General features: G+C 46.1%; 1 protein-coding gene across 2 annotated transcripts in view; it reads right to left on the reverse strand.

Annotated features, from left to right (window-relative positions):
* PAMR1 (peptidase domain containing associated with muscle regeneration 1) overlaps positions 1-24,186 on the reverse strand; it is a 159,471-nt gene that overhangs the window by 40,504 nt on the left and 94,781 nt on the right. For both annotated transcript variants that reach the window (XM_047878822.1, XM_047878821.1), the window contains 2 exons: positions 14,795-14,971; positions 9,052-9,180 (listed from right to left, as the gene is read on the reverse strand). In XM_047878822.1, coding sequence (XP_047734778.1) covers positions 9,052-9,180; positions 14,795-14,924 — 259 coding nt within the window. In that variant the 5' untranslated portion in view covers positions 14,925-14,971. The remainder of the gene's footprint in view (positions 1-9,051; positions 9,181-14,794; positions 14,972-24,186) is intronic.

A 24,186-nucleotide genomic window follows, 5' to 3' on the forward strand; every position in this document is an offset into this window, starting at 1 on the left:
CACGGATACTTGACAGCTTTAAAGAAAACTGTGGATTTTCTTTGGTTTATCAAGTGATTTCTTGCTATTTGAGCAGGAAGGAAGGCCTTTTTCATGTCCTCCTACACCTTCGCCAGAAACTGAGCAATGATTGATGAGTTCTTTGACAATATAAAATCCTCTTCAGGGGTGCCTGGGTGGCTCAGTCGGTTAAGTGGCCGACTTCGGCTCAGGTCATGATCTCGAGGTCCGTGAGTTCGAGCCCCGCGTCAGGCTCTGTGCTGACAGCTCAGAGCCTGGAGCCTATTTCAGATTCTGTGTCTCCCTCTCTCTGACCCTCCCCCGTTCATGCTCTGTCTCTCTCTGTCTCAAAAATAAATAAACGTTAAAAAAAATTTTTTTAATAAAATAAAATAAAATCCTCTTCAAAGGTTCAGACATGAATTCCCTGCAGTCACAGCTTTAGCAATATAAAATATGTTACATATAAATATATATAGTATATATATAAATATATATATATATAGTATATATATATACTATATATATAAATATATATATAGTATATATATATACTATATATATAAATATATATATATAGTATACATATATACTATATATATAAATATATATATAGTATACATATATATACTATATATATATAACTTTCATATAATTTTATATGAGATGTAAAATACTACTTACCATATAATACTTGTTCTGGGAAGATTACCTCCTCATGCCTGGTATATATTTTCTTGTTCCTTAGGGAATTCTACTTTACTATTTTTGCTCTCTGGCCCTACATTCATTTCTTTCCCAAACAAAAGAAAAAAAAAGAAAAACAAGAGCTCTCTTGCTGTCTCTTGCTTAGTAATGATAAGAATGGCAACCACCATTTATTGAGCATTTACTATGACTCAGGCTTCATATTAAGGGATTTACAGATAGTGCTTCATTTAACCCTCCCTCACAAAAATCCACAAAGCGCCCACTATTATGATCCCATTTTGTAAATGAGGAAACAGATTTACAAAGATTGAGTCACTTTGCCCCAAGTCACAGAGGGAGGAGAGATTCAAATCCAGGTCCTACTAGTTCCAAGCCCAGTTGGTAACCACCACAGAATACAGTTCCCAGTTTGGATCCACATGGGCATCTTTCCTTTCCTGGAAGTTTCAGGACACATGAGTCCAGAACAAGATGAGGCAGTTTTCAGGGACTCCTCCTTGGTGATTCTATGGTTCCCTAGGAAGACAGCTCCATATATCAGTAGCACATAGATTTGTGAGCCTTCTTGCTCGCGCTCTCTCTCTCAAAATTTGCTCTTGATCATTCCACACTATGGCTCAAGAACAAGGCTACACAAATCGTCCTCCTGTCTCATATTCTAGCCCATGTTTTTAGGCATGGCTCGTGGCCAGTTCCTCTGTTCTATCCAAAATATGGCTAAGAAGATAAAATGTATTAAGGGTCCATAATCTCTCCTCATAAATCCTCTCTCATCTGGGTTGACTTCCTAACCTTCCATCCCCTAGATTCTCCATAGCCTGAAAGTCTGGGTCACTGCAATGTGAGCTGAAGGTATGGCATCCTGGGTGGCTCTTCTGCCCTCTCATTGCTCATCTCATTTGGTGGCTAAAGAACTCAGCCTGAGGGCCACGTTAAATAAGCTCCACTCTGGGGCACCTGGGTGGCTCAGTCAGTTAAGCATCTGACTTTGGCTCAGGTCATGATCTCGTAGTTCATGAGTGTGAGCCCCGTGTAGGGCTCCGTGCTTCTGATTCTCCCTCTCTGTCCCTCCCCACTCACACTCTGACTCTCTCTCTCAAAAACAAATATTAAAAAAATTAAAACAAAATAAAAGTAAGTAAATTAAACAAACAAACAAATTCCACTCTGAAGTACAATGAAGTGGTTCCACTTAAGAAGTCAACTTTCCAGTTTATGAAGCCTTGGGAGGACGCCTTAATGTTGACTTGAGATATCAGTGCCTTTTTAGCCACCGTCCAGCTCACAGTTCATAATAACCACTCCCTACAAAAGGAACCAGGATTCGTGGAGAAATGGCTGGCGCCAGGACTTGGACATAAACAATCAAGGTGAACTTGAAACATCTGGTTGAGGGGCGGGCAGAAGGAAAGCAAGGAAGTGCCTAGAGAATAATGCTATAGAGTTGGCTTGAAAGGTCAATTCTGGGACAATTTGAGCATCAGAAAGAAAAATGATGATAACATTGCAAAACATGGAAAAAATTTAAATTCATGCATTCATAGTGCTGTAAAAGAGAAAGTCAGATGTGAGAAAATGATCATTGGTGGATCCAGGTGAAGGGCATACGAACGTACTATTCTTTCAGCTCTCCATGAATATAAAATTTTTCAAAATAAAAAGTTGGAGGAAGGAAGAAAGAATCAGCTCCTTTCTGAAGCCTGGAATACTCTGAGCTTACTAAACCAATCTTCCGCAGGCAAGAGGATGTGAAGAAAGTCCTCTCCTGGGCTCACTGACCTCAGGCCCTTCTCCTATGAACTTGGTTAATATAATCTGTCAATTGTTATGAATGAATCAATCACCTAACGGGTTTTAAGACTGTCATACCAATTATTAAGAATATTGTCAAGGACAGTGAGCAAATAAAGGTGCTATAGCATCTGCTCAATACTGAATGCTCTATAATTCAAATATAAAATATTCTGATCCTTTGTGGCACTTGCCTGTCTCTTCTGTTTCCAAGGTTCTATATGGCACTCAGGAAAAAATGCCAGGGCTCCACAGATCTTACTCAGCAGGAAGCCCTCCTTCTGAATTAAACAACCTGAAAGGATCACTTGGGTGCCATCTACTGGGCAAATGCTTGCATTGCTCCAGCCAGGAACAGGGCACCAAGCGTTCAGCTCCTTCTTTATACAGGCAGGCAGCATAGTGCCCAGCAGTAGGCAAGCGCTCAGCAAACAGCGAAATGAATTACTTCCTCCTTTGAATTCCCTTCACATTTATTTTATGCCAGTATGAGGTGCAGGTGATAAGAACCTAGTCTTCTCACAGTCAAGCCCTGTTTCCATAAGTTGGATTGTAAACTCATTGAGGGCTCATTGTTCTCCCTGGTGACCGACCCATAAGAAATGCTTCATAAATGCTTATGACTCTGATCAAACAACATACAATGTGTGAAAAGAGGCTTTCAGAACAAGCATAATGAAATTGAACAAGCATAACCGAACCAACACAGAATGAGATAGGAATCTGGCCATTATTCTGTTTGTTTCATAGCCTGACCACATTCCAATTTTTTTTTTTTTTTTTGGTCTCTCCTCTCTATATTGCAAGATCCAAAATTACAGGGACCATATATGTCTTGCCATTGTATGTCCAGGACCTAGGAGCATCTATTTAAGAAATATTTTTAGGGGGCCCCTGGGTGGCTCAGTCAGTTGAGTGACTTCGGCTCAGGTCATGATCTCATGGTTCGTGGGTCTGAGCCCTGCGTCAGGCTCTGTGCTGAATGCTTGCTCAGAGCCTGGGGCCTGCTTCGGATTCTGTGTCTCTCTTCTCTCTCTGCCCCTCCCCTGCTCTGTCTCGCTCTTTCAAAAATAAATAAATGTAATAAAAAAATTTTTTTAAAGAAATATTTTGGGGGGTGCCTGGGTGGCTCAGTCGGTTGAGTGTCCAACTTGGACTCAGCTTATGATCTTGGGTTTTGTGAGTTCAAGCCCCACGTTGGGCTCTGGGCTGACAGCTCAGAGACTGGAGCCTGCTTCTGATTCCATGTCTCCCTCTCTCTCTGTCCCTTCTCTGCTCTGCTCTGCTCACGCTCTCTCTCTCTCTAAAATAAATAAACATTAAAAAGAAATCTTTTTTGAATGGATGGGTAGATTAACGAATGATGCTCTCCGCTCTCTTTCCTAGGGTTCATGACCAGTTGCCCTGTTATCTGCTATCCTCAAGAAACCCTTGATCCTACACATGGGCACTCTCACTATCCAACCAGTCAGATTCCATATACAGCCAACTTTTATACTGAGGCTAAAGCCAAGACTCAACCAATAGGTGTTATTTGGAAAGGCTCACGCACAGGATTTCTTTGGGCAACTGCTCTCCTTCTGTCTTGTTACTACTTGCTTTAGCACTCTCCTGTATCCAAATATTCTTCTCTTTCCCTGTCCTGTCCCTAAACGAGCTCACTTATTTATACGGAGGGACTGGAGAACCATTTAGGAAATAATTGTACCTCTCCTCCTTGGGATGGTATACACTTCCCTACTTGACTGATCGGGGGCTTGGCCGTGTGACTTTTTTGGGGAAGTTAGTGGATGTGATGGGAGCGGAGGCCTTAAATGTGCCTGTGTGTTTGGCGCGGCCTCTAGTGTTTTTGCAACCCACCCTGAGCAGATGACGTCCCAAGTAGCTGCTGCTCCTTTGGGGCTGAGCCCTGAAGCTGGAGCGCAACCCAAGCCAACCCCGCTGAAATCAGTTGAACCTCAGCCAACCCACAGACGCATGACAAAGGAACATAAACATTTGTCCTTTTGAGATGGTTTGTTACACACACACACACACACACACACACACACACACACAAATGACTAATATAGATGAACACCTTATCACCACTACTCCTGGAAGCTTCCACTTGGAAATTCTGCTCTATGATCACAGTACCCTCCCTCCTACACGTTCCGCTACTCTATTGACACTGCACCTGCTTTTCCACCTCACTGACACCTCTGGTCACTGCCCTTTCTCCAGCCTCTTTCCGGTTTCATGTGGTCCCCAATCTGGACCATCCTGTCTTAGCCAATGCGTGGACCCGCCAGATGACTGGTTTTATTCCCCTCTGCTGCCCTGCTGCCCGAGCACTGCCCAACCGTGTGGACTGTACCACCTACACAGGGGATCCAGCTACAGCGGGGTCCTTAGTCTGCTTGGACAAGCTTTACTTTGCCACCAGCTGGTGCCTTTCCTTAGTCCTCCTGCGGCTGTCCCAAACCTTCGGTAAATGCCCAGTCGCAGGTGCACGTGCACTCTGCTGTCGGCAGGACTTCACTTCCCACTTCTCAGCGGAAACAGAGCTGTCCGATGGGGCCTTGCCAGCAGAGGTAGGATGGCACTGTGCTTAAGGATGAGGGGTCTAGGGGCACTTGGGGGGCTCAGTCGGTTAAGTGTCCAACTCTTGATTTCAGCTCAGGTCATGATCTCACGGTTTGAGAGATGGAGCCCGGCATCAGGCTGTATGCTGACAGTGCAGAGCCTGCTTGGGATTATCTCTCTCTCTGTCTCTGTCTCTCTCTCTGTCCCTCCCCCACTCGTGCTCAATCTCTCTCTCTCTCTCTTTCTCTCTCTAAAATAAATAAACTTAAAAAAAGAAAAGAAAAAGGGGCCTAGGGGCACCTGCGTGGCTCAGTCAGTTAAGCATCCGACTTCGGGTCAGGTCATGATCTCTTAGTTCAAGGGTTCAAGCCCCACAATGGGCTCTGTGCTGACAGCTCAGAGCCTGGAGTCTGCTTCAGATCCTGTGTCTCCCTCCCTCTGCCCCTCTCCTACTCACGCTCTGTCTCTTTCTCTTTCTCAAAAATAAATAAACATTAAAAAAATTAAAATAAAAAAAATAACAAGGGGTCTAGAATCACACAGACCTAGGCACCTTCCTGTTTTACCCACAGGTGAACAAAGGCATAGCTCAACCATTACCTCCCCTGTCCCTGACTCCCTGGGATTAATTGTCCTTTTATCTATGTTCTCAGAGCACTTAGCCATACCTGGTTCACAGATTTTTCTTGGCTTCCCATTGCTCTTAGAATAACATCTAAACTCTTGGGGCACCTGGGCGACTCAGTCAGTTGGGCATCCAACTCTTGATTCCAGGATGGTGGGATTAAGTACCAGGTCAAGCTCCACACTGAGTGTGGAGCCTGCTTAAGATTCTCTCTCTCTCCCTCTGCTCCTTTCCCCCACTTGGGTGTACTGTCTAAAATAAAATCAAGTTAAAGGGGTGCCTGGGTGGCTCAGTCAGTTGAGTGACCCACTTCAGCTCAGGTCATGATCTCACAGCTCGTGAGCTCGAGCCCTGCGTCAGGCTCTGCGCTGACGGCTCGGAGCCTGGAGCCTGCTTCAGATTCTGTGTCTCCCTCTCTCTCTGCCCCTAACCCACTTACTTCCTGTCTCTGCCTCTCTCTCAAATAAATACACATTAAAAAAATTTTGTTAATAAAATGAAATAAAATTAAAATTAAATAAAATAATAAAATAAAATAAAACAAAATAAAATAAAATAAAATATAAAAACATCTAAACTCTTTACCTACTTTCCCTGCCTCTAAGGTCATATGTGAGCCGACTCCGGCAGATGGCTCCACCCCATCTCATACCACTTCTCTATTCACCCACAAAGAAAAAGAGCAACTTCCCATATCCAAAGGGGAGAAAACCCCAAAGTTGTCTCATTACTCCAAAGGTCAATGTGAAATCTAACCATGTACATTATATCTCTTCTTTCTTTTTTTTTTCTTTTTTTTTTTTTTAACGTTTATTTATTTTTGAGACAGAGAGAGACAGAGCATGAACAGGGGAGGGGCAGAGAGACGGAGTCACAGAATCCGAAACAGGCTCCAGGCTCTGAGCTGTCAGCACCAAGCCCGACGCGGGGCTCGAACTCACGGACCATGAGATCATGACCTGAGCCAAAGTCGGACGCTTAACCGACCAAGCCACCCAGGCGCCCCATATCTCTTCTTTCTTAAACTTTTATTGAGGGCGCCTGGGTGGCTCAATCGGTTGAGTGTCCAACTTCGGCTTAGGTCATGATCTCACAGTTTGTGAGTTCGAGCCCCCGCATCGGGGTCTGTCCTGACAGCTCAGAGCCTGGAACCTGATTCGGATTCTGTGTCTCCCTCTCTCTCTGCCCCTCCCCCACTCATGCTCTGTCTCTCTCTGTCTCAGAAATAAATAAACATTAAAATTTTTTTTAAAAAACCCTTTTATTGAAAGTAGTTTTTATTTCTGGGCCACCTACCAGCTTGGCAATTAAGGAGCATATAGAACAATAATGTATTTATGTATTTGTTGAGCTTTTACTATGTACCAGACAAAGCATTAAGTGCTTCATATGCATTATGAATTCTTGAACTAACCCCAGGAGGTAGCATTACTCCCACCGTAAAGAAAAGGAAACTGAGCTTAGCAAGGTTAAGCGACTTGGCAAAGGCCACGGTGCTAGTGACTGGCAAAATTACAGGTCTGCGTCATTCCAGAGCTTGTAGTCTTGACCTTTATGCTACACCATCCTCAGAGAACAGCGGCCAAAGGCAGACCAGGGTTAAATCCCACAGCTAATCCCCCTAGAACCCACCTAAAATGACATTGAAGTTTTTAAATCTGCAACCAAAACCCAGCACTTTTAAAAGTATCTGTATTCTGGGGGTGCCCCAGTGGCTCAGTTGGTTGAGCCTCTGACTTTGGTTAAGGTCCTGATCTCAGGGTTCGTGAGTTCGAGCCCCACCCACGTTGGGCTTTGCAGTGATAGTGCAGAGCCTGCTTCAGATTCTCTGTCTCCCTCTCTCTCTGCCCCTCCCTTGCTCATGCTCTCTCTCTCTCTCTCTCAAAAAAAAAAAAAAAAAAAAAAATTTAAAAATAAATACGTAAAATAAATTTATCTGTATTCTGGATAATTTAACATCCAGGTTCATCCGAAAATCCTAATACACCAAATCTCCTCCAGATAGAGCGGAGTCCCTCAGCTGCAGACCACACAGCGAATCCTTTGCCTTAGACTCTCGAAACTCATGGCATTTTGCTGCAGGTGGGGTCAGGCAAAAAAAGCAACAATACTCTATACTTATCTCTGCAAACTGGGACTATCATTCATAACAGTAAATTCGCTCGGACTGTCAAGTCATCCTGTTTCTGACTCAAATAGGGAGCATGTCGGGGCGCCCGGGTGGCTCAGTCGGTTGGGCGTCCGACTTCAGTTCAGGTCATGATCTTGCAGTTTGTGAGTTGGAGCCCCGCGTCAGGCTCTGTGCTGACCGCTCGGAGCCTGGAGCCTGCTTCGGACTCTGTGTCTCCTTCTCTTTCTGCCCCTCCCCCACTCACGCTCTGGCTCCCTCTCTCTCAAAAATAAACATCTAAAAACAAAACACAAATAGGGAGCATGTAACAGAGGCTTAACAAGATAACAGTCTGTGGCTCCAGACTCTCAGAGGGACAGTCACTGTCAGGGCACTGCGGAGGGGAGTTTTAAACTGAGAGGTTAGATTTCCCCTCCGTTTTCAAGGGCTTATTGAAACTCAGAGGGGAACCCTAATAAAGATTAAGTAATTCTTTTTTTTTTTTTTTTTTTTTAAATTTTTTTTTCAACGTTTTTTATTTATTTTTGGGACAGAGAGAGACAGAGCATGAACGGGGGAGGGGCAGAGAGAGAGGGAGACACAGAATCGGAAGCAGGCTCCAGGTTCTGGGCCATCAGCCCAGAGCCCGATGCGGGGCTCGAACCCACGGACCGCGAGATCGTGACCTGGCTGAAGTCGGACGCTTAACCGACTGCGCCACCCAGGCGCCCCAAGATTAAGTAATTCTTAGAGACGAAGTCAAACCCAGAAAGAATCCCTTCCCTGGGAGAAGCGGCATGCCGACAATTTGGCGTGGGTGCCAGGAATTTAACTCAGGATTCAAGAAATTCACCAATAGAACTTGATATTTAAAATGCACTACAGAACTCAGCATGGTTGAAGCCTCATTCACCGGTTGCTGACCACGGCTAACACACAACTGCTTCTGTGTTAACAGACACGAGGCGTGCTGGGTGCAGAATGTCTTGGCTTCATTTAGGAGAAAGGAGAAGATTTAAGAGCAGATATAAACCCCTGGTCGCCAATTCTAAACAGATGTCCACCATCCACACCCAGCAGATGGAAACACGCCTTTGTTGTTGTTGTTTTTTTATAGGCTTACCTAGAAAGCCCTCTGGCCGCAGCTTTCCAGAACTCAGATTCCAACAGACAAACCTTAGTGTGTTGCAAGCTGCCACGTGAACACAGCATGCACAGGGAGGGGGCCGCGTCGGGGTCTACTCACGCATGCAGTCTCCTCCGTACCAGCCCGCCCGGCACTCTGCGCAGTAGATGCCCTTCACGTAGAAGTCGTCCAGCGTGCCCCCCCACGAGCCGTTCCGGCAGGCCTTGCAGTTTTCAAAGATGGTACAGCCTGGAAAATTCCCCAGCAGAAGGATGTTAGATTAGGCGCTTATGGGTTCTGGGGCGCCTGGGTGGCTCAGTCGGTTGAGCGTCCGGCTTCGGCTCGGGTCACGATCTCACAGTTCGTTGAGTTTGAGCCCCGCGTCGGGCTCTGCGCCGACAGCTCAGAGCCTGGAGTCCGCTTCAGATTCTGTGCCTCCCTCTCTCTCTGTGCCTCCCCCGCTTGCACTCTGTCTCCCTCTCTCTTTCTCAAAAATGAATAAACATTTAAAAAAATTAAAAAAAAAAAAGCACTTACGGGCTCTAATGGACAGCAGGAGAGAGACGCCGTACTTCTCAGGGCCCCATCTCAGATGAAGGCCTCTGGGCCTAGAAAGGTGCCTGAGCCCTTGGGAAAAGATACTCATTCCTAGGAAAATGCCAGAGTCACCAGAATCCACAGCGAGGAGTCCAAGGGGGGGGTGGGGGGGTGGTCTGAACCATCTTCCAAGTTAGTGGCTGACGTTTTGAAGTAACATGAAACTACTTCTAGTAAAAGCTAGAATCTGTCTATCAACGTAGCATATTTATTTCTCTTTCTAAAAGTATTATGTCCATGTTGTGGAATATTTAGAAAATTCAGACAGGCAAAGAGAATTAAATTAAAAACACCTAACGGTCCATCACCCAGGAGCAACGATTGGTAACACACCCTCTCTGTGTATATACAAAAACACATTTTCTTAAAATTAAGCTTGAGTCATAGACTGTACATTCTGTTTTTGTAACTTAGTTTTTCAGTTAATAATAGATAGTATCTTCCTGTTCTGTTAAATAGTCTTCTATGCCATATCCTTCCATAACCCAAGTATGCCAGGGAAACAACCTCAACGCCTAATAAGGGGCTCACCCCAGAACGTGTCGCCCTGCCCCCACCAGCAGGCCACACCAGAAGGTTGAGCAGCTCCCAGTTAAGGGTCATTTTTAAAACACAGTCTCTTGAGGGGAGGGGGGCAGTGATGAAAGATAGAGATAATTCGATCCCACTTATCAAAATGGAGAGCTAAGTTCTCCGGCTGTGTTTCCCTGAGCAAACTGCTGAAGCTCTCCGTGCCCTCATGTTATCGTCTGTAAAACAGGGGGTTAAAAACTGTACCTGCCCATAAGGGTTATTTTAAAAATTAAACGAACACAGACATATAAAGGACTCGGCACATAGTACATACCCCCCAAATATGAACTATAATTCTTACTCTGCACTCCCATCCCTGAACGTGGCTTAGCCTACCACTGCACATAACCTGCTCAATGTTTAACTGCCTGCCTGTTTGCCTACGACGGACTGAGGTCAGGTACTGCATCTTGTTCAACAATATATTCCCAGCACTTAATGTGATATCTGGAACATAGCAAGTGTTCAAGAAGTACTATTTGAATGAATGAACAAGTGGACGGGATGGACGGATGGAGGGAGGGACGGGTGAGTGGATGGAGAGATGAACTGCTAATCCAGGTTTCTCAACCATTGGAGACGACCAGCGTTTCCTTGAGCTGATAGCACACCTCTGTGATCTGGGCTGAAACTGGGTTTTCATCCGCCCGTAGTGTGCACTTGTAGTCCTCTCTTTGCACACCACCCTGATGCGGCTTCCCTGTCCTAGTGCTTCCTCCCACCAGAGAAGAAGAGCTGCTGATATGATTCATCAAATCCCAGTGGGTCATGTGGCCCACAACCGGGTCCCAGGGGAGTCACCGTGCTTTCCAAAGGCCATCTTCACCCATGTGTCACTTTCCCCGCTTTGGTTCCCTATCCACTCTGCCACTGAGGAGGCAAACGGACTCCGAGTCTGCCCCTAACTACCCCACCAACTCTCTCTCTGGGCACAGTAACTTCAAGGCCTTTGGGTGCAAGGCACAAAAAACGGCCACGTGATCAAGATGAGCAAGGCGATGATGCAAAGACACTAAGTAGCTCACGGCATTGCCAGAAAAGCCAGAGGACTGAGTTCAGAGCTACCTAGCCTCAAGCCACACAAAAATACACGGCACACTCGATCCAGGGAGGGCCCGAGTGCTGCGGGACACCGTGGGACATCACTACTGACATCCCCACCACCATGTGCCTGGGTGTGGATGCCTGTAACCACTGCCACCAGAGGAGATGGTTGTCTACCATAATGAGGAAAAGAATAGAGATTCTAAAGCTGTGCTGCGATCCCATCTCTCACCTTTGAGACTGGCAAAAATCCACAATGATTTGTGTCGCAAGGCTTTGGGAAAACAGCACCCTCATACCCGGCTGCTGAGAATGCCGAGTGCACGGGGGACGATACAAAGGCCGGCAACGTGACATAGGCAACTCTCTTTGACTCAGCAACCTCTCTTCCAGGAACCTACCCTAAAGAACACTGCAAAATGCTAAGTGATGTATGTCTAAGGCTCTTCGCTGTAGTATTATTTATAATAGCAAAAGGCTGGAAACAACCCAAATACTCGTAAACTACAGGAGTCCACACAATGCAGTTACATGCAACCGTAAAAAGAAATGGAAAAAAAAAGTGGCTTTATCCATCCGGTCAGTGAGTGATCTCCAGCATATGGTGTTAAGAGGAAAACAAAAAGCAAGGTAGTTAGCGGTGTTTATCGTAGGCTGTCTTTTGTGCCAGGGGAGAGATATATAAATGTATATACAAATGTGCATTTGCTCCTGTTGTCAAATACAGAACACAGATGGAAACAAAAAACCTGCCTATATATCAAGTACGTGGTGTAACACCACAGACGAAAGAACGACTATATTTAGGGGGATGTAGCCTAAGGTCAATAAAAACTGTAATCAGTGGCCTTGTTAGTATTAATGGTGCTATCGCAAAAAAAAAAAAAAAAGTGCTATTGCTATTTTGTACAATGATATTATGCTATAAGATAAAGCCAATAAGTGATTAGGTTAATACCATTAAGAAACTGTCTTCACCATGACAGAAAAGACACGCAAATATAAAATTAGCAAAGTTAATTAAACCACCTCAGAATATTACATTTGCACTTGACGACCGGCATAAACTCCTTTTTCTCTTTGTTTAAAAATACGTATTTCCTAGCCCCATCCACTTTAAACAAATAAATGATAGCCTAGTACAAGGACAGTCCAGGAACAAGAACATGTTTGGAGCCCAGATTATGGCGTCAAGCCCAGAATTCCTTGGAGGGATGGCTGATTCCAGATCTGGGGCAGAAAATACACAAGAAGGGCCTGAAATCAAGTAAGATCTCAAACACTAGAGTGGTCGTGTCAGAAGAACACAGATGGACACGGAGGGGGCCCCCCCCAGTGTCCTGAGATAGGGGGATGTATGCATGAAACTGAATCGTGACTGAAATGGATTAAACCACATAAGCAGAAGCACCTAAGTTCACAATTTCACACTGACACACACCATGCACACGTTTCTTTGATCACCAGTAGGAACTGCTAGGGCATCAACTCACTATTCTGAAAATGAGAAAAAGAAAACAAGCCTTTATGTAACCTGCCCTTTCAGGAACAACCAGCTGGTCACCGCTTAGGTCCAAAGATCATTCCTAGCATTCCTCAAGGGCACGACACCGGGTGCCTCGTGTGTGACGTAACAGGAAGATGTTGGTACGGCTGAGACAGGTTGTTGACTGCCGTCTCTACAATGTAGCAGGAAGCACAAAGCACCACTTATGAAGTTCTCTTACTTACCATAAAATCAAAGCCCCGCCCTCACCCCAACAGTGACCACCAGGCTTTTGGAAATACTGAAAATCGTCCAAAGACTGATGCCACTACCAAGGATGCCGGGTTGAGAGACCCTGGTTTCGTTCTCAAAATTTCCTTAGAAAATCTGGAAGCATTACTCAAGTATTTCCCTCCAAACCACACTAACCATCAGAAAATTGGGGCCGTTGGTTTCTTTTCTAGATCAAATGGACAAAGGCTATACAGAGGTCACTCGAATTTCCAAACTCAGCATTGCTCTCTTCTAAGAAGGAAGACAGTTTAGAAATATCACTTGTTTACTTGAGCCCCATCTTCTTTCCACTTCTATAGCTTCCCACAAAAGAAACTTCCTGGTAGTTACGTGCGTCAGTCTGGGTGTTTGTCAAAGAGGGGGGAAAAGCAGAAACGAGAGAAATTCCCCAAACGCACTTTTGACATCCTTTCGGTCTTCAGCCCGAGGAAAGCGTGTTGGAAACTCTCTACATCTTCCTTTTGATCTGGCCTACGAGGGAAAAGGTAAGACGCCACTGGGAAAAGCCAGACGCGCCAGGGAGCAGACAGGAAAGCGCCTAGAAATTGTTCGGTGGCTTGCTAATCATATTGGAAACATCTTCAGTCTGAGGCTCGGGGTGTTCACAGGCCTCTGGGCAGACAGGCACTGCAGTGAAAAACGACAATCACTGTCCCCTCAGTGCTGGGGATACAGTGGCTTGGAAGAAGGCAAAGAATGGTACACGGTGGCCTGGGAAGGTCCCGTCTCACCTTCAGATGCTCTTATATTACTGGGACCCCCTCCTAAATGTCCAGCTCAGAGCCAGAGCATCATCCTTGACTTTCCCTTCCCTTCCCCATCCAGCCAATCCCAAACTGTTGTCAATTCCACTCCCTCGCGTTGCTCTGAAATCCCGCCACCTCTCTCCATCTGCAAGGCTTCGGCATTCATTAAGGTCTCCGTTACTCCCCCCCCGCCCACCCCCCCCCCCCCCCCCCCCGCCTCCTGGCCTGCCCTTCCTCTAATCCTTCTCCATACCTCAGCCAAAGAGAAAATCATGTTTCACGTCTTTACTCAAAGATCTCCAATGTTGCTAAAATTTCTTCAGGATATAGCCTAAAGTCAAAGCACAACGTGCAAAGCCTATCGGGGCTTGGACCCTCAGATAGCTCTCTTAGAATCTTTTCTCTTTGTCTGTTTATCACTCTTCATGTTTCTCATCTCTCTCTCTCTCTCTCTCTCTCTCTCTCTCTCCCACACACACACACACACACACAAACACACAGCTTCCTTTGGCTAGACCAGGAACACGCAATTCCCAAACCCCATGCTTTCTCTTGCCACAGGGACTTAGCACATGCTCTCGGCTACGGCTTGAGCTCTCTACCACACCCCCTCCACCCCGTTCAGTTTGCTGCTTCCACCTTCGGCACACCTATCACCTCCTCCAGTAAGCTCCACCACCACCCTCCGTCGCCATCTCCGCTCCCATGGCACCTGGTGCTTCTCTATCATCACAGCACTCCCCACGCTGTGTACTGTAGCTGCCTGTTTACTCGTCCATCGCCCCCACCAGGCTACAAGCTCTGGGAATGCAGGGAATATGTCTTTTTTTTAAAAAAAACATCATTGTATTCCCAGTATCTGCTAGGGTCCATAGGAGCTGCTGAGTCTTTCATTAAATGACCGAAAAAGTGGATGAATTCACAGCTTTCCCATGTTAGCGGTGAAGAGGGTTCTAATTCCTCCACTTCCCTGGCCTGAAGTTAGAACAGGGCCGAATCATGCCACTTTTCACGTCGCGGCATCACAGCCTCCTGGTATCTGTCGGCCAGGATGTTAAGCCTCTTCCCATTCACGACCTCAGGAAAGCCGAAGGCAGCCTGAGGTCTCGCATTCCATGCTCACCTGGGTGAATGAGGCAGGAGTCGCACTCATTCTCCTCGTTCCTGCAGCAAGGGATGGTGTAGCCCACTACCTCCTTCTTTCCAGGGCAGACGCATTCGATCTGATCGTATTCACAGCACTCCCGACACATGATATTCCACTCGGCTCCCGGGCAGGCCTCATTAATGACCGTGTACTCTGAAATGGAAACCGGCAGCTGAGCACAGGGGTTCTGGTAGGAAGGGGTAAGACCCATGAGGGCTCTACCGGGACGATGCAACCTTGCCCTATAAATGCATCATCCTGCCTGAACGATAGAGAAGGCCGTGGGGACTCTTCCTAGGCCAGTGTCTCCAAAGTGGGGTGGCCTGACCTGAAGGGTGTTCAAAACCATCCACCGGGGCACAGATGAAATTGTGTTAGAAGTATTATTCATTTTTATTCCTTAAAAAAAAAAAAAAGCTAAGAACTGATGTTTTATCAGCATATAATCTGTGCGAATACACAAAAATAATATAAACAAGTTTACATTTCTTGAGTGTCTATGCCCATTTCTATTTTTGCTGGGGTGCATCCGGCTACTGCTTACAGCTACATAGGTTGTACACTGCACAACTCCAGGAGGAACCACTCAACTGAACACCTGTAGAGCATAGCCCAGACATTTGGGCCATCAAAAAAGTTTGGAGACTACTCTGTAGACGAGGCCATTCAAGTTCAAGGCTAATTGCCAAGCAGAGACCATGTCATTTCCTCCAAACTTGGCTCCTCGATTTTGCAGCATGCCATTTTTATCGTATCTTCAAAGCTAACACCAACAAAAAAGACAAAAAGTATCTTAATTAGTATGTCTGGGAGAATTTCAATGTTTTACCAGGGTGAACTCATTGGCAAAACTTCATTCAGTCCCCAAATACAACTGAGCGTTCTTTCCCATGAGAGAGAGGGAGAGAGAGAGAGAAAGAGAGAGAGAGAGAGAGAGAGAGAGAGAAAAGTATTTCTGGGTAGAACTTCTGTCTTTCTTTCTTTTTTAAAACATACCTTAAGTAAATGAAAAAGAAAAACCATCTGGTAAAATCTATAAGAGGACTCGGTTGGAGGCTGCCCAGAGGAACCCAGCCTAAAAAACAGACTGAGTTTTGATTGGCTCTTTTTTTCTCATCCACTCTCAGTTTCTAAAAATTTTGCACAAAGACGATGACTGAAGAAGAAATAGGTCAGATATTTGAGGGAGAAAGCGAATCTGGCTTCTCTGTGAAGTCGTCCCTGAAAACCCTGGGCAAGGATCCCCCAACATGCTTTGCAGGCCCACATAAACCAACACTAGGATCTGTGGTGGCTTCTGACCTCTCGAATTTCACAGTTTAGTTTTCTGTTTTCCCCTCCTAAATTTGGAAGCCTGACGCTGAGTTGATCATCCTTAACCTGCCAGGTAGAAACATCCAGAGAAACTCTCACCATCTCCTGTCAGCCTCAGGTCATAAGAACATTCTAGCATCATAGCAAGGAACCACTTGCATAATAAGAGATGGTTCCTGACATGGAATAAATTTAGCTTTTTGAAAAATTTTCTAATTTTCCCCCCACAAACTCTGGCCAGCCAGCAAAGGTCCTCACGATGGCATTTGGGAGTGATTGGTAGAGATTACTGTAATGTCACTAGTGAGGTTTTGTTTCCCCCACTAGTTTGCGGGCCCCACCAGGACAGACACCGGGAGAGATACTCGGCTTCCCACGTTTCTGATGTTGGCTGGATGAAGTGAATGACTTCTAAAGTGTAGACAAGGGGCGCCTGGGTGGCTCAGTCAGTTAAGTGTCCAACTTCGGCTCAGGTCATGATCTCACGGTTTGTGGGTTCAAGCCCCACGTCAGGCTCTGTGCTGACAGCTTGGTGCCTGAAGCCTGCTTCGGATTCTGTGTCTCCCCCTCTCTCTGCCCCTCCCCTGCTTGCTCGCTCTCTCTCTAAACTAAATAAACATTAAAAAAATAACTTAAATAAAAGAAAATGCAGATGAGAACATACTGGTTAAAAATGAGAAAGAACAGGAGAAAACACAAAGGCAAATCTCCATCGTTATTTGGCAACGAGTCCTTAAATACGACCCTTAAACATGAACAACAGAGAAAAAACAGATAGATGGGGCTTTATCACAATTAATAAATTTTCTGCAACAAAGGACATGTCAAGAAAGTAAAAAGACAGCCTACAAAATGGGGGAAAAGATTTGCAAATGAAAGATTTGATAAGGGCTTCGTATCAAACATACATAAAGAACTCCTACGATTCCACCTCAGAAAGACAAACAGGCAAGTAGCATGAAGACGTATTTCTCCAAAGAAGATAAACAAATGGCCAATAAGCTCATAAGAAGATGGTTGACATCACAAGTCACTGAGGAAATGCAAAATAAAACCATGAAGAGATACCAGCTCACAGTACCAGGGTGGCTACAAAAAAGAAAAATAATAAGAGGTGGCAAAGATGTCGAGGGACTGGAACCCTCGTGTGCTGCTGGTGGGAAGGTAAGGTGGGTGCAGTGGAAACCAGGGTGGCGGGTCCTTCAAAGGCAAACATCGAAATATCACTGAGGCCCAGCGATTCTACTCCCACCTACCTTCCCAAAAAATCAAAAACAGAGACTCAAAACAGATGCGTGTAGGCCAATGTTCATTGCAGCATTATTCCCCGGAGTCAAAAGGTGGAAACAACCCAAGTGTCCATCAGGAGATCAGTGAGTAAATAAAATGTGGTGCAGGATACGATGGTACTCAGACCGTGGAATATTACTCAGCCATGAAAAGGCATGCAGCACGGCTGCTACCTGCAGGTGCCCAGTATGGACAAGATATGGAGAAAAAATAAACAAATTAACCTGCACTTGCCTTTGAAAACCTTCATGGCTGGTGTGAGGGAGACAAGAAAGGAGGGTTGTTGTGTGGGACGACTTCCACTATCACTGACCGATGTTGACTACAGTACAGTATTAATAAATGCTTGTCATACACCGTATTTAATGTAACTGGCAATAAGGGAGCAGAGGAACGGGTCTCTATCTGCAGGCAGCCGGACCTAGAATGAGGCAAAGCATTCCTGAGCTTACTCTTGTATGGAAAAGCAAAGGACTGTCCACGGGTGCTTCGAAGTGACAAAAAATACACCCGTGCCAGTTGTGGGCACCTTCCAATGTTCTGAAAAATCCCTGATTTCTGCCAAACACCACGGCCTGAGACCGAGCATCCAAGCACAGGAGATGATCGCCCACCATCCCACAGCGAGAGAAGAGACAGAAGAGCCATTGGCTCAGCTGTGATCATGTGACATTTGGCATCACATACTACTCATATTGCAAGTCATGGCTCGTTTCTCAAGTCAAAATTTATTAGAAATGCTTGCTTGTTTTGCACAACACTCACAGTCCAAGGTTTTACTATATAGCATACCAGTTCCTTACTTAAAATGTTCATGTTGGCTCCCACTGCGTTTGGAACAAAGCCCAAATGCTCTGTCATGGCCCACAGGCCTTTGAGAACCCACCACTCCCTACCCCTCCAAACGTTTTCTTGGCCATGGTCTCCCACCCTCTAGAAGTTTCTCAAAACCACCAAGCTCTTGTCCACCTCCGGGCCTTCACGTTTGCTTTTCCCACTGCCTCTGTTTCACCCTTTTAGGCCTTATGATAAATGACACCTGCTCAGAGAGGTTCTCACTGACTTCTCCCCCGGAAGTGCATAGCTCCACCGCCCCCCCTCCATGATAATCTCTACTAAGTGTTCCCTTGTCTAGCCCTTACCACAACTTATACTCATTTTCTGCATTTCCATTTACTTGCCTATTGTCTGCATCCCTTACATGACCATAAGCTGGTAGGAGCCACATCTAACTTGTTCACGGCTGCTAGGGAAGGGTCCGGCACACAAAAGGCGCTCAATAAATGCTTATTGAATGAATCCGCCTTAACACCCGAGCTACCTCTCTTCAATAGTCCAGTATTTCCATCCAGTAGGTCCAGCTTGGAGCTACAAGCCAGGGGAGCTGGCTTCATCCCATAATTTGCTATTGGAACTAAGGCACTTTCCATCTGTAGAGAAGTGCCCGGGACAGTGGGTCCAGGCTGCCTGCCTTGGGTCCAGCCCCTACCTTGTCCAGCCGTGCACAATCTGAATCCCGGGAACAGCAAATATGCCTGTGGGGTGTGGCTTGTGTCTTAGCCCTCCCTCTGTTCACCTTAGGGTAAGCCCTACATCCTTCAGGCTTTTCTAAGAATTTATAAGCGCGAGTAACTCCTGGGAGGGCAATGGCAGGATAAAAGTAATTTGCAACTTTTACAAGCCTTTAAACTTAAGAAGGCCAAGTGAGGTCGGCTCTACTCCAACAGAGAGTGACGTCCATTTCCCCCTAAGCAGCAGGCAACACCTCTGGCCCAGCCATGGAATATTCTGGCCTCCTTTTTACCCAGAAATTAATTCCCTAAAATGCCTTCATTGACATTTCTTTTAACTTCAAAGAGCAAGTCCACCTCTGCCCTCCCAAGCCCATCATATTAACTTCACAGGTAACGTCCCAGGCGTCGTATCATCTTAACCAAAGGGAATGATCCCGGGAAGCTATTCTGTCTGCCAGGTCCACCAACTTGCTCCTTTTCGAGGATTCTGTGGGTAGCAAACAGAATAATGGCCCTCCCAAAGATGTCCACATCCTAACCCCCCAAAACTATGAAAATGTTGCCTTACAAGGCAAAAGGGATTTTGTAGATATAACTAATTTAAGGATCTTGAGATGGGAAGAGTATGCTGGATTGTCCAGGTGGGCCCAGCATCATTGCAAGGACCCTCGTAAGAGGGAGGCAGGATGCTCAGAAAGAGGTGACAACAGAAGCAGAGACTGGACTGACGTGCTCTGAAGATGGAGGAAGGGACGGCGAGCCAAGGGACACAGGCAGCTTCTGGAAGCTGGACAAGGCACGGGAACAGACCCTCCCCTGGAGCCTCCTGAAGGAATGCAGGCCGGCCGACACCTCGATTTTAGCCTCAGGAAACTCATTTCAAACTCCTGACCGCCAGAACTGGAAGAAATAAAGGTGTGCTGTTCTAAGTTACTAGTAAGTCTGTGGTAATTTGTTACCGTGGTAACATACTAACAGAACTAACATGCTGCGTCTTCTCAGAAAAAAATAAATAAATAAAGGTTTAACCACCCCGTCCCTCAGTTTCCCCACTGAACACAGTGCCAAGAATACGGGTGAACTGACAAATTCATTCTTTCATTGCACAAGTATTTACCAAGTGTCTGCTTGTGTCCTGTAGGAGGCTGGGTGCTGGGATATGATGGAGAGAAAAACAGACACCCTTCCAGCCTTACAGAAGTCACTGTTTTGTAGAAGAGGAGACTAAGGGCAAATGACCTCACAAACACAAGATCACTAACTGTGGTAAGGAAACTTCAGGATGCTCTGAGAACAAATGGATGGTCATGAAGGGACATTAGTACCAAATCTATGGGACTCACAGGGTTGCTGGGGGGTGGGGGGGAGGACGTTAAATACAACCACAGGTAGAGGGGCACCTGGCTGGATCAGCCAGTGAAACAGGTGACTCTTGATCTCAGGGTTGTGAGTTCGAGCCCCCACCTGGGGTAAAGCAATTAATAAATAAATAAATACATGAGTAAATAAATCTTAAAAAACAAAACAAAACCAAAAACTCAGAAATCCGTGTAAGTGCCAGAGGAGGCAATGGTTTTCATGGTTTTGTGACTCGACCTGTTCCCTCTGGTCTGGCAAATCCATCACCCTTCTTTCTCCCCAGCTTTAACAGAGACGAGAAGGTGCCCTCAAAATATATGTGTAAGAAATAAATAGATAAGTGAAATATTCTGTGAGAAATAATTAAAGTTGACCAGCTGAAGAGATTTTAAAACGCGGTAAGCATGGGGCGCCTGGGTGGCACAGTCGGTTAAGCGTCCGACTTCAGCCAGGTCACGATCTCGCGGTCCGGGAGTTCGAGCCCCGCGTCGGGCTCTGGGCTGATGGCTCGGAGCCTGGAGCCTGTTTCCGATTCTGTGTCTCCCTCTCTCTCTGCCCCTCCCCTGTTCATGCTCTGTCTCTCTGTCCCAAAAATAAATAAACGTTGAAAAAAAAAATTAAAAAAAAAAAACGCGGTAAGCAGACAAAAGCAATCTCCTGGACTTTTCCTCCCTCCATTTCTTAGAATTACATTTGCAGAAAAGGCATATTGGTCATTTGGCTTTTGCTGTGTAGATTTCAGGGAATTTCAATATGGTGCTAGAGGACAGTTCCAGAAAGTAGGGTTGAGAGAAACCTCTCCAATAGCAGAAGTTACTGGATGTACATGTGAATACTAAAGCATGTCAGCATGTGTTTACCTAAAGTGCTTTTATATTGTTCATGCAATTTAATCTTCAACGTGACCCAGGGAAGTAGGTTTTTCTTTTAAGTTAAAATGATGTAGCCTCACTTCTTCACTTGACCAGCGAGGAAAAGGAGGAAAAGAGCTAGGTAGGAGAAGAAGTAAAGAGAAATGCCAAAGCTTTTCTGGGCAGTTAATTCTGGGAGGACGGGAGGCCAATACAGAAGTGTGGGCCCAGGGAGGGGGTGAAAAACCCACTGCTCAGGGGGCAACGGGCCAGGACCACCCCCAGCATGAGCAGCTACGGAAGGTGAGCAAATTTTACTCTGCCGTCCACATTTAAGAACAAAACTTTATATAAGCTGCAAATGCTCCTTATCCCATCAGCGCTTCCCAGGAAGGAAGCACAAATAAAGCACAAAGAACTCGCCTGGGATAAACCAAGGCACTGAGAACACACGTCCATGACGAAATCGAGCTCCGAGAGTTCTGCGTGCCGCTCACACTTGTTCATGTCGAGCTCTTCCACTGGGTAAAATATTTACGGTTCTCTTTTTTTTTTTTTTATGAAACACTACACATTTTAATATCAAAGATTCCTTATGAAAGCTTCAACAATAAAATCATAAAGGAAGGAAAAATATTGAGCAATATCTTTAATATTTTTGCTGTCTGGATAGACAGCAAGCTTCAAGTTGTCTTATTCCCACGGACGTATATATACACATACAGATACTGATACGTGTGCACACATAGTCTTCTGGAAACTGGTGACATAGATAACGTTTCCGGTTAGAAACCACTGTTTCTTTTTCTTTACTTCAATCATGGATGTCTTCTCTTGACACTTAGGAGTCTCCAAAAGTGGTTTTAAATTGCTGCATAATTATCTCATGTGTCCAGGTGCTGTCTCCCCTCTTTTTTAATTTTTTCATCAAAATTAAAGGGGCAGATGGGGCGCCTGAGTGGCTCAGTCAGTTAAGTGTCCGACTTCAGCTCAGGTCATGATCTCGCGGTTCGTGAGTTCGAGCCCCACATCAGGCTCTGTACTGACAGCTCAGGGCCTGGAGCCTGCTTCGGATTCTGTGTCTTCCTCTCTCTGCCCCTCTCCCCCTCACGCTCCGTCTCTCTTTGTCTTTCAAAAAATGAATAAACATTTAAAAAAAATTTTTTTTTAATTAAAGGGGCAGAGAGAGAGCGGGACAGGGAATCCAAAGCAGGCGACAGGTTAACAGCAGCAAGCCCCATGTGGGGCTCGAACTCACAAACTGTGAGATCATGACCTGAGCCAAAACCAAGAGTCCGACACTTAACCGACTGAGCCCCCCAGGTGCCCCAGAATCTTAAGCAGGCTCCATGCTCTGTGCGGAGCCTGACATGAGGCCCAATCCCATGACCCTGAGCTGGATCATGACCTGAGCTGAAATCAAGAGTTGGATGCTCAACTGACTGAGCCACCCAGGTGCCCCTGCTCCCCTCTGTTTTAAATCAGGGCAAATAAAAGCAAGAGAGTTGCAAAGTACTTTGGTATCATGAGCTCTGTCCTCTCGGCTGCCATGTTTAGAGGCATAAGCTATCCTAGCAGCTCCTATCCAGAGGAGAGAGTCCATTGTTTTGGTCCAGCTTTGGTTCTTCCAGAACTCACTGTGGAAAATGGAAGGCACTCGAGCTCTCAGTCCTGCTCTATCAGTGGGAATACCAAGGCAATGAGGACAATGCTGACCAGCTGGCCCAAGTTCAGCTTTCATATACATGGAGGTCGAATGAATGAATCAATGAAAGAAAGCTGGCTGATGTCATTGTCACCATCGTTATTTTGCAGGGTCCCTCGGCAGACTGAGTGTCTGCTTGCAGGCTGTCCAGCTCTGATCTCTCCCTCCTGCTGACAAGATGGAGAGCCCATAATCCCTCAAACAGCAGGTGCTAACCTCCACAGGATGGTGGGGGACTGTGTCCCCATAGCCTTCAAGTACTGTGTTCTCAACACGACATTTTAAGGAAATAACTTGAAACTGATGGCCGTTAAGGTCCATCTGAAAAAACGCAAAGGATTCTCCATGAAAACAAGGGTCAGCCTGTTCCTTGCAAGATGGAGACATCAGTTGTCAGATGAAAGGCCCTGGTGGAGACCACCCCAGAAGGTGGCAAAGAAAGGCACTTTTGTCAGGTGCTCACTCCTCCTTGATGTTAGAGCCCTCCTTTCTGTCCCCTGAAACCTCCAGGTCCTCCCATGTAACCACATGTAACTAAAATTTCTACTGAGCCTTTACTGTCCTGCGTTCCGCAAACCTTCTGAGACCAGAAGGGGGAAAAAAGACGCATAACTCGGGGGTGCCTGGGGGGCTCAGTCAGTTAAGCGTCTGACTGTGGCTCAGATCATGATCTCATGTCTCGTGGGTTCAGGCCCCACGTCGGGCTCTGTGCTGACAGCTCAGAACCTGGAGCCTGCTTCAGATTCTGTGTTCCCCTCGCTCTCTGCCCCTCCCCCACTCGTGCTCTGTCTCTCTCTTTCAAAAAATAAATAAACTTTAAAAAATGCGATCTGCATTCCCCATACTGAGGTCGGGGCAGCACACGCCTTTCCTGACTCCCCCAGGGTCAGACCTCCTGCTTGTAGGATCAGGATCCATGACAGGCAAACCCCAGGCAGGCAGGATGGTGAGTCAGGGGACAGGCGATGCTTACGAAATGCTGACTGGGCCCTCGGGGACTCCTTGTCTCCTCCTAAGCCTTTGAGAACCAACCTGTCAGCCAGAGACCCTCGGTCCCAGCCTGGCTGGGTTCCCCAACTCGGTGACCTCTGGCTGCCCCTTTTTACAGCTCCTCTTGTTAATGAGATGATGACAGCTGTGGAGTCAAGGTTTTTGTCACCGCCTCTGGGTATCAGGAGTGAGAAAACTTCTCAGGGATTCTGTAGAAATCTGGTTTTTAGGCATGCACACAATGGGGAGGGACGGGGAGGTAAAAGTCAGTGTGTCTCGAGCTGTCCCTACTCACCCTTTATTAAGCACACTGTTCTCCGCTGTGGTTCTTCATTCCCTCCTCTG

The sequence above is a fragment of the Prionailurus viverrinus genome, chromosome D1 (assembly GCF_022837055.1).
Source record: "Prionailurus viverrinus isolate Anna chromosome D1, UM_Priviv_1.0, whole genome shotgun sequence".
Classification (NCBI taxonomy): Eukaryota; Metazoa; Chordata; class Mammalia; order Carnivora; family Felidae; genus Prionailurus; species Prionailurus viverrinus.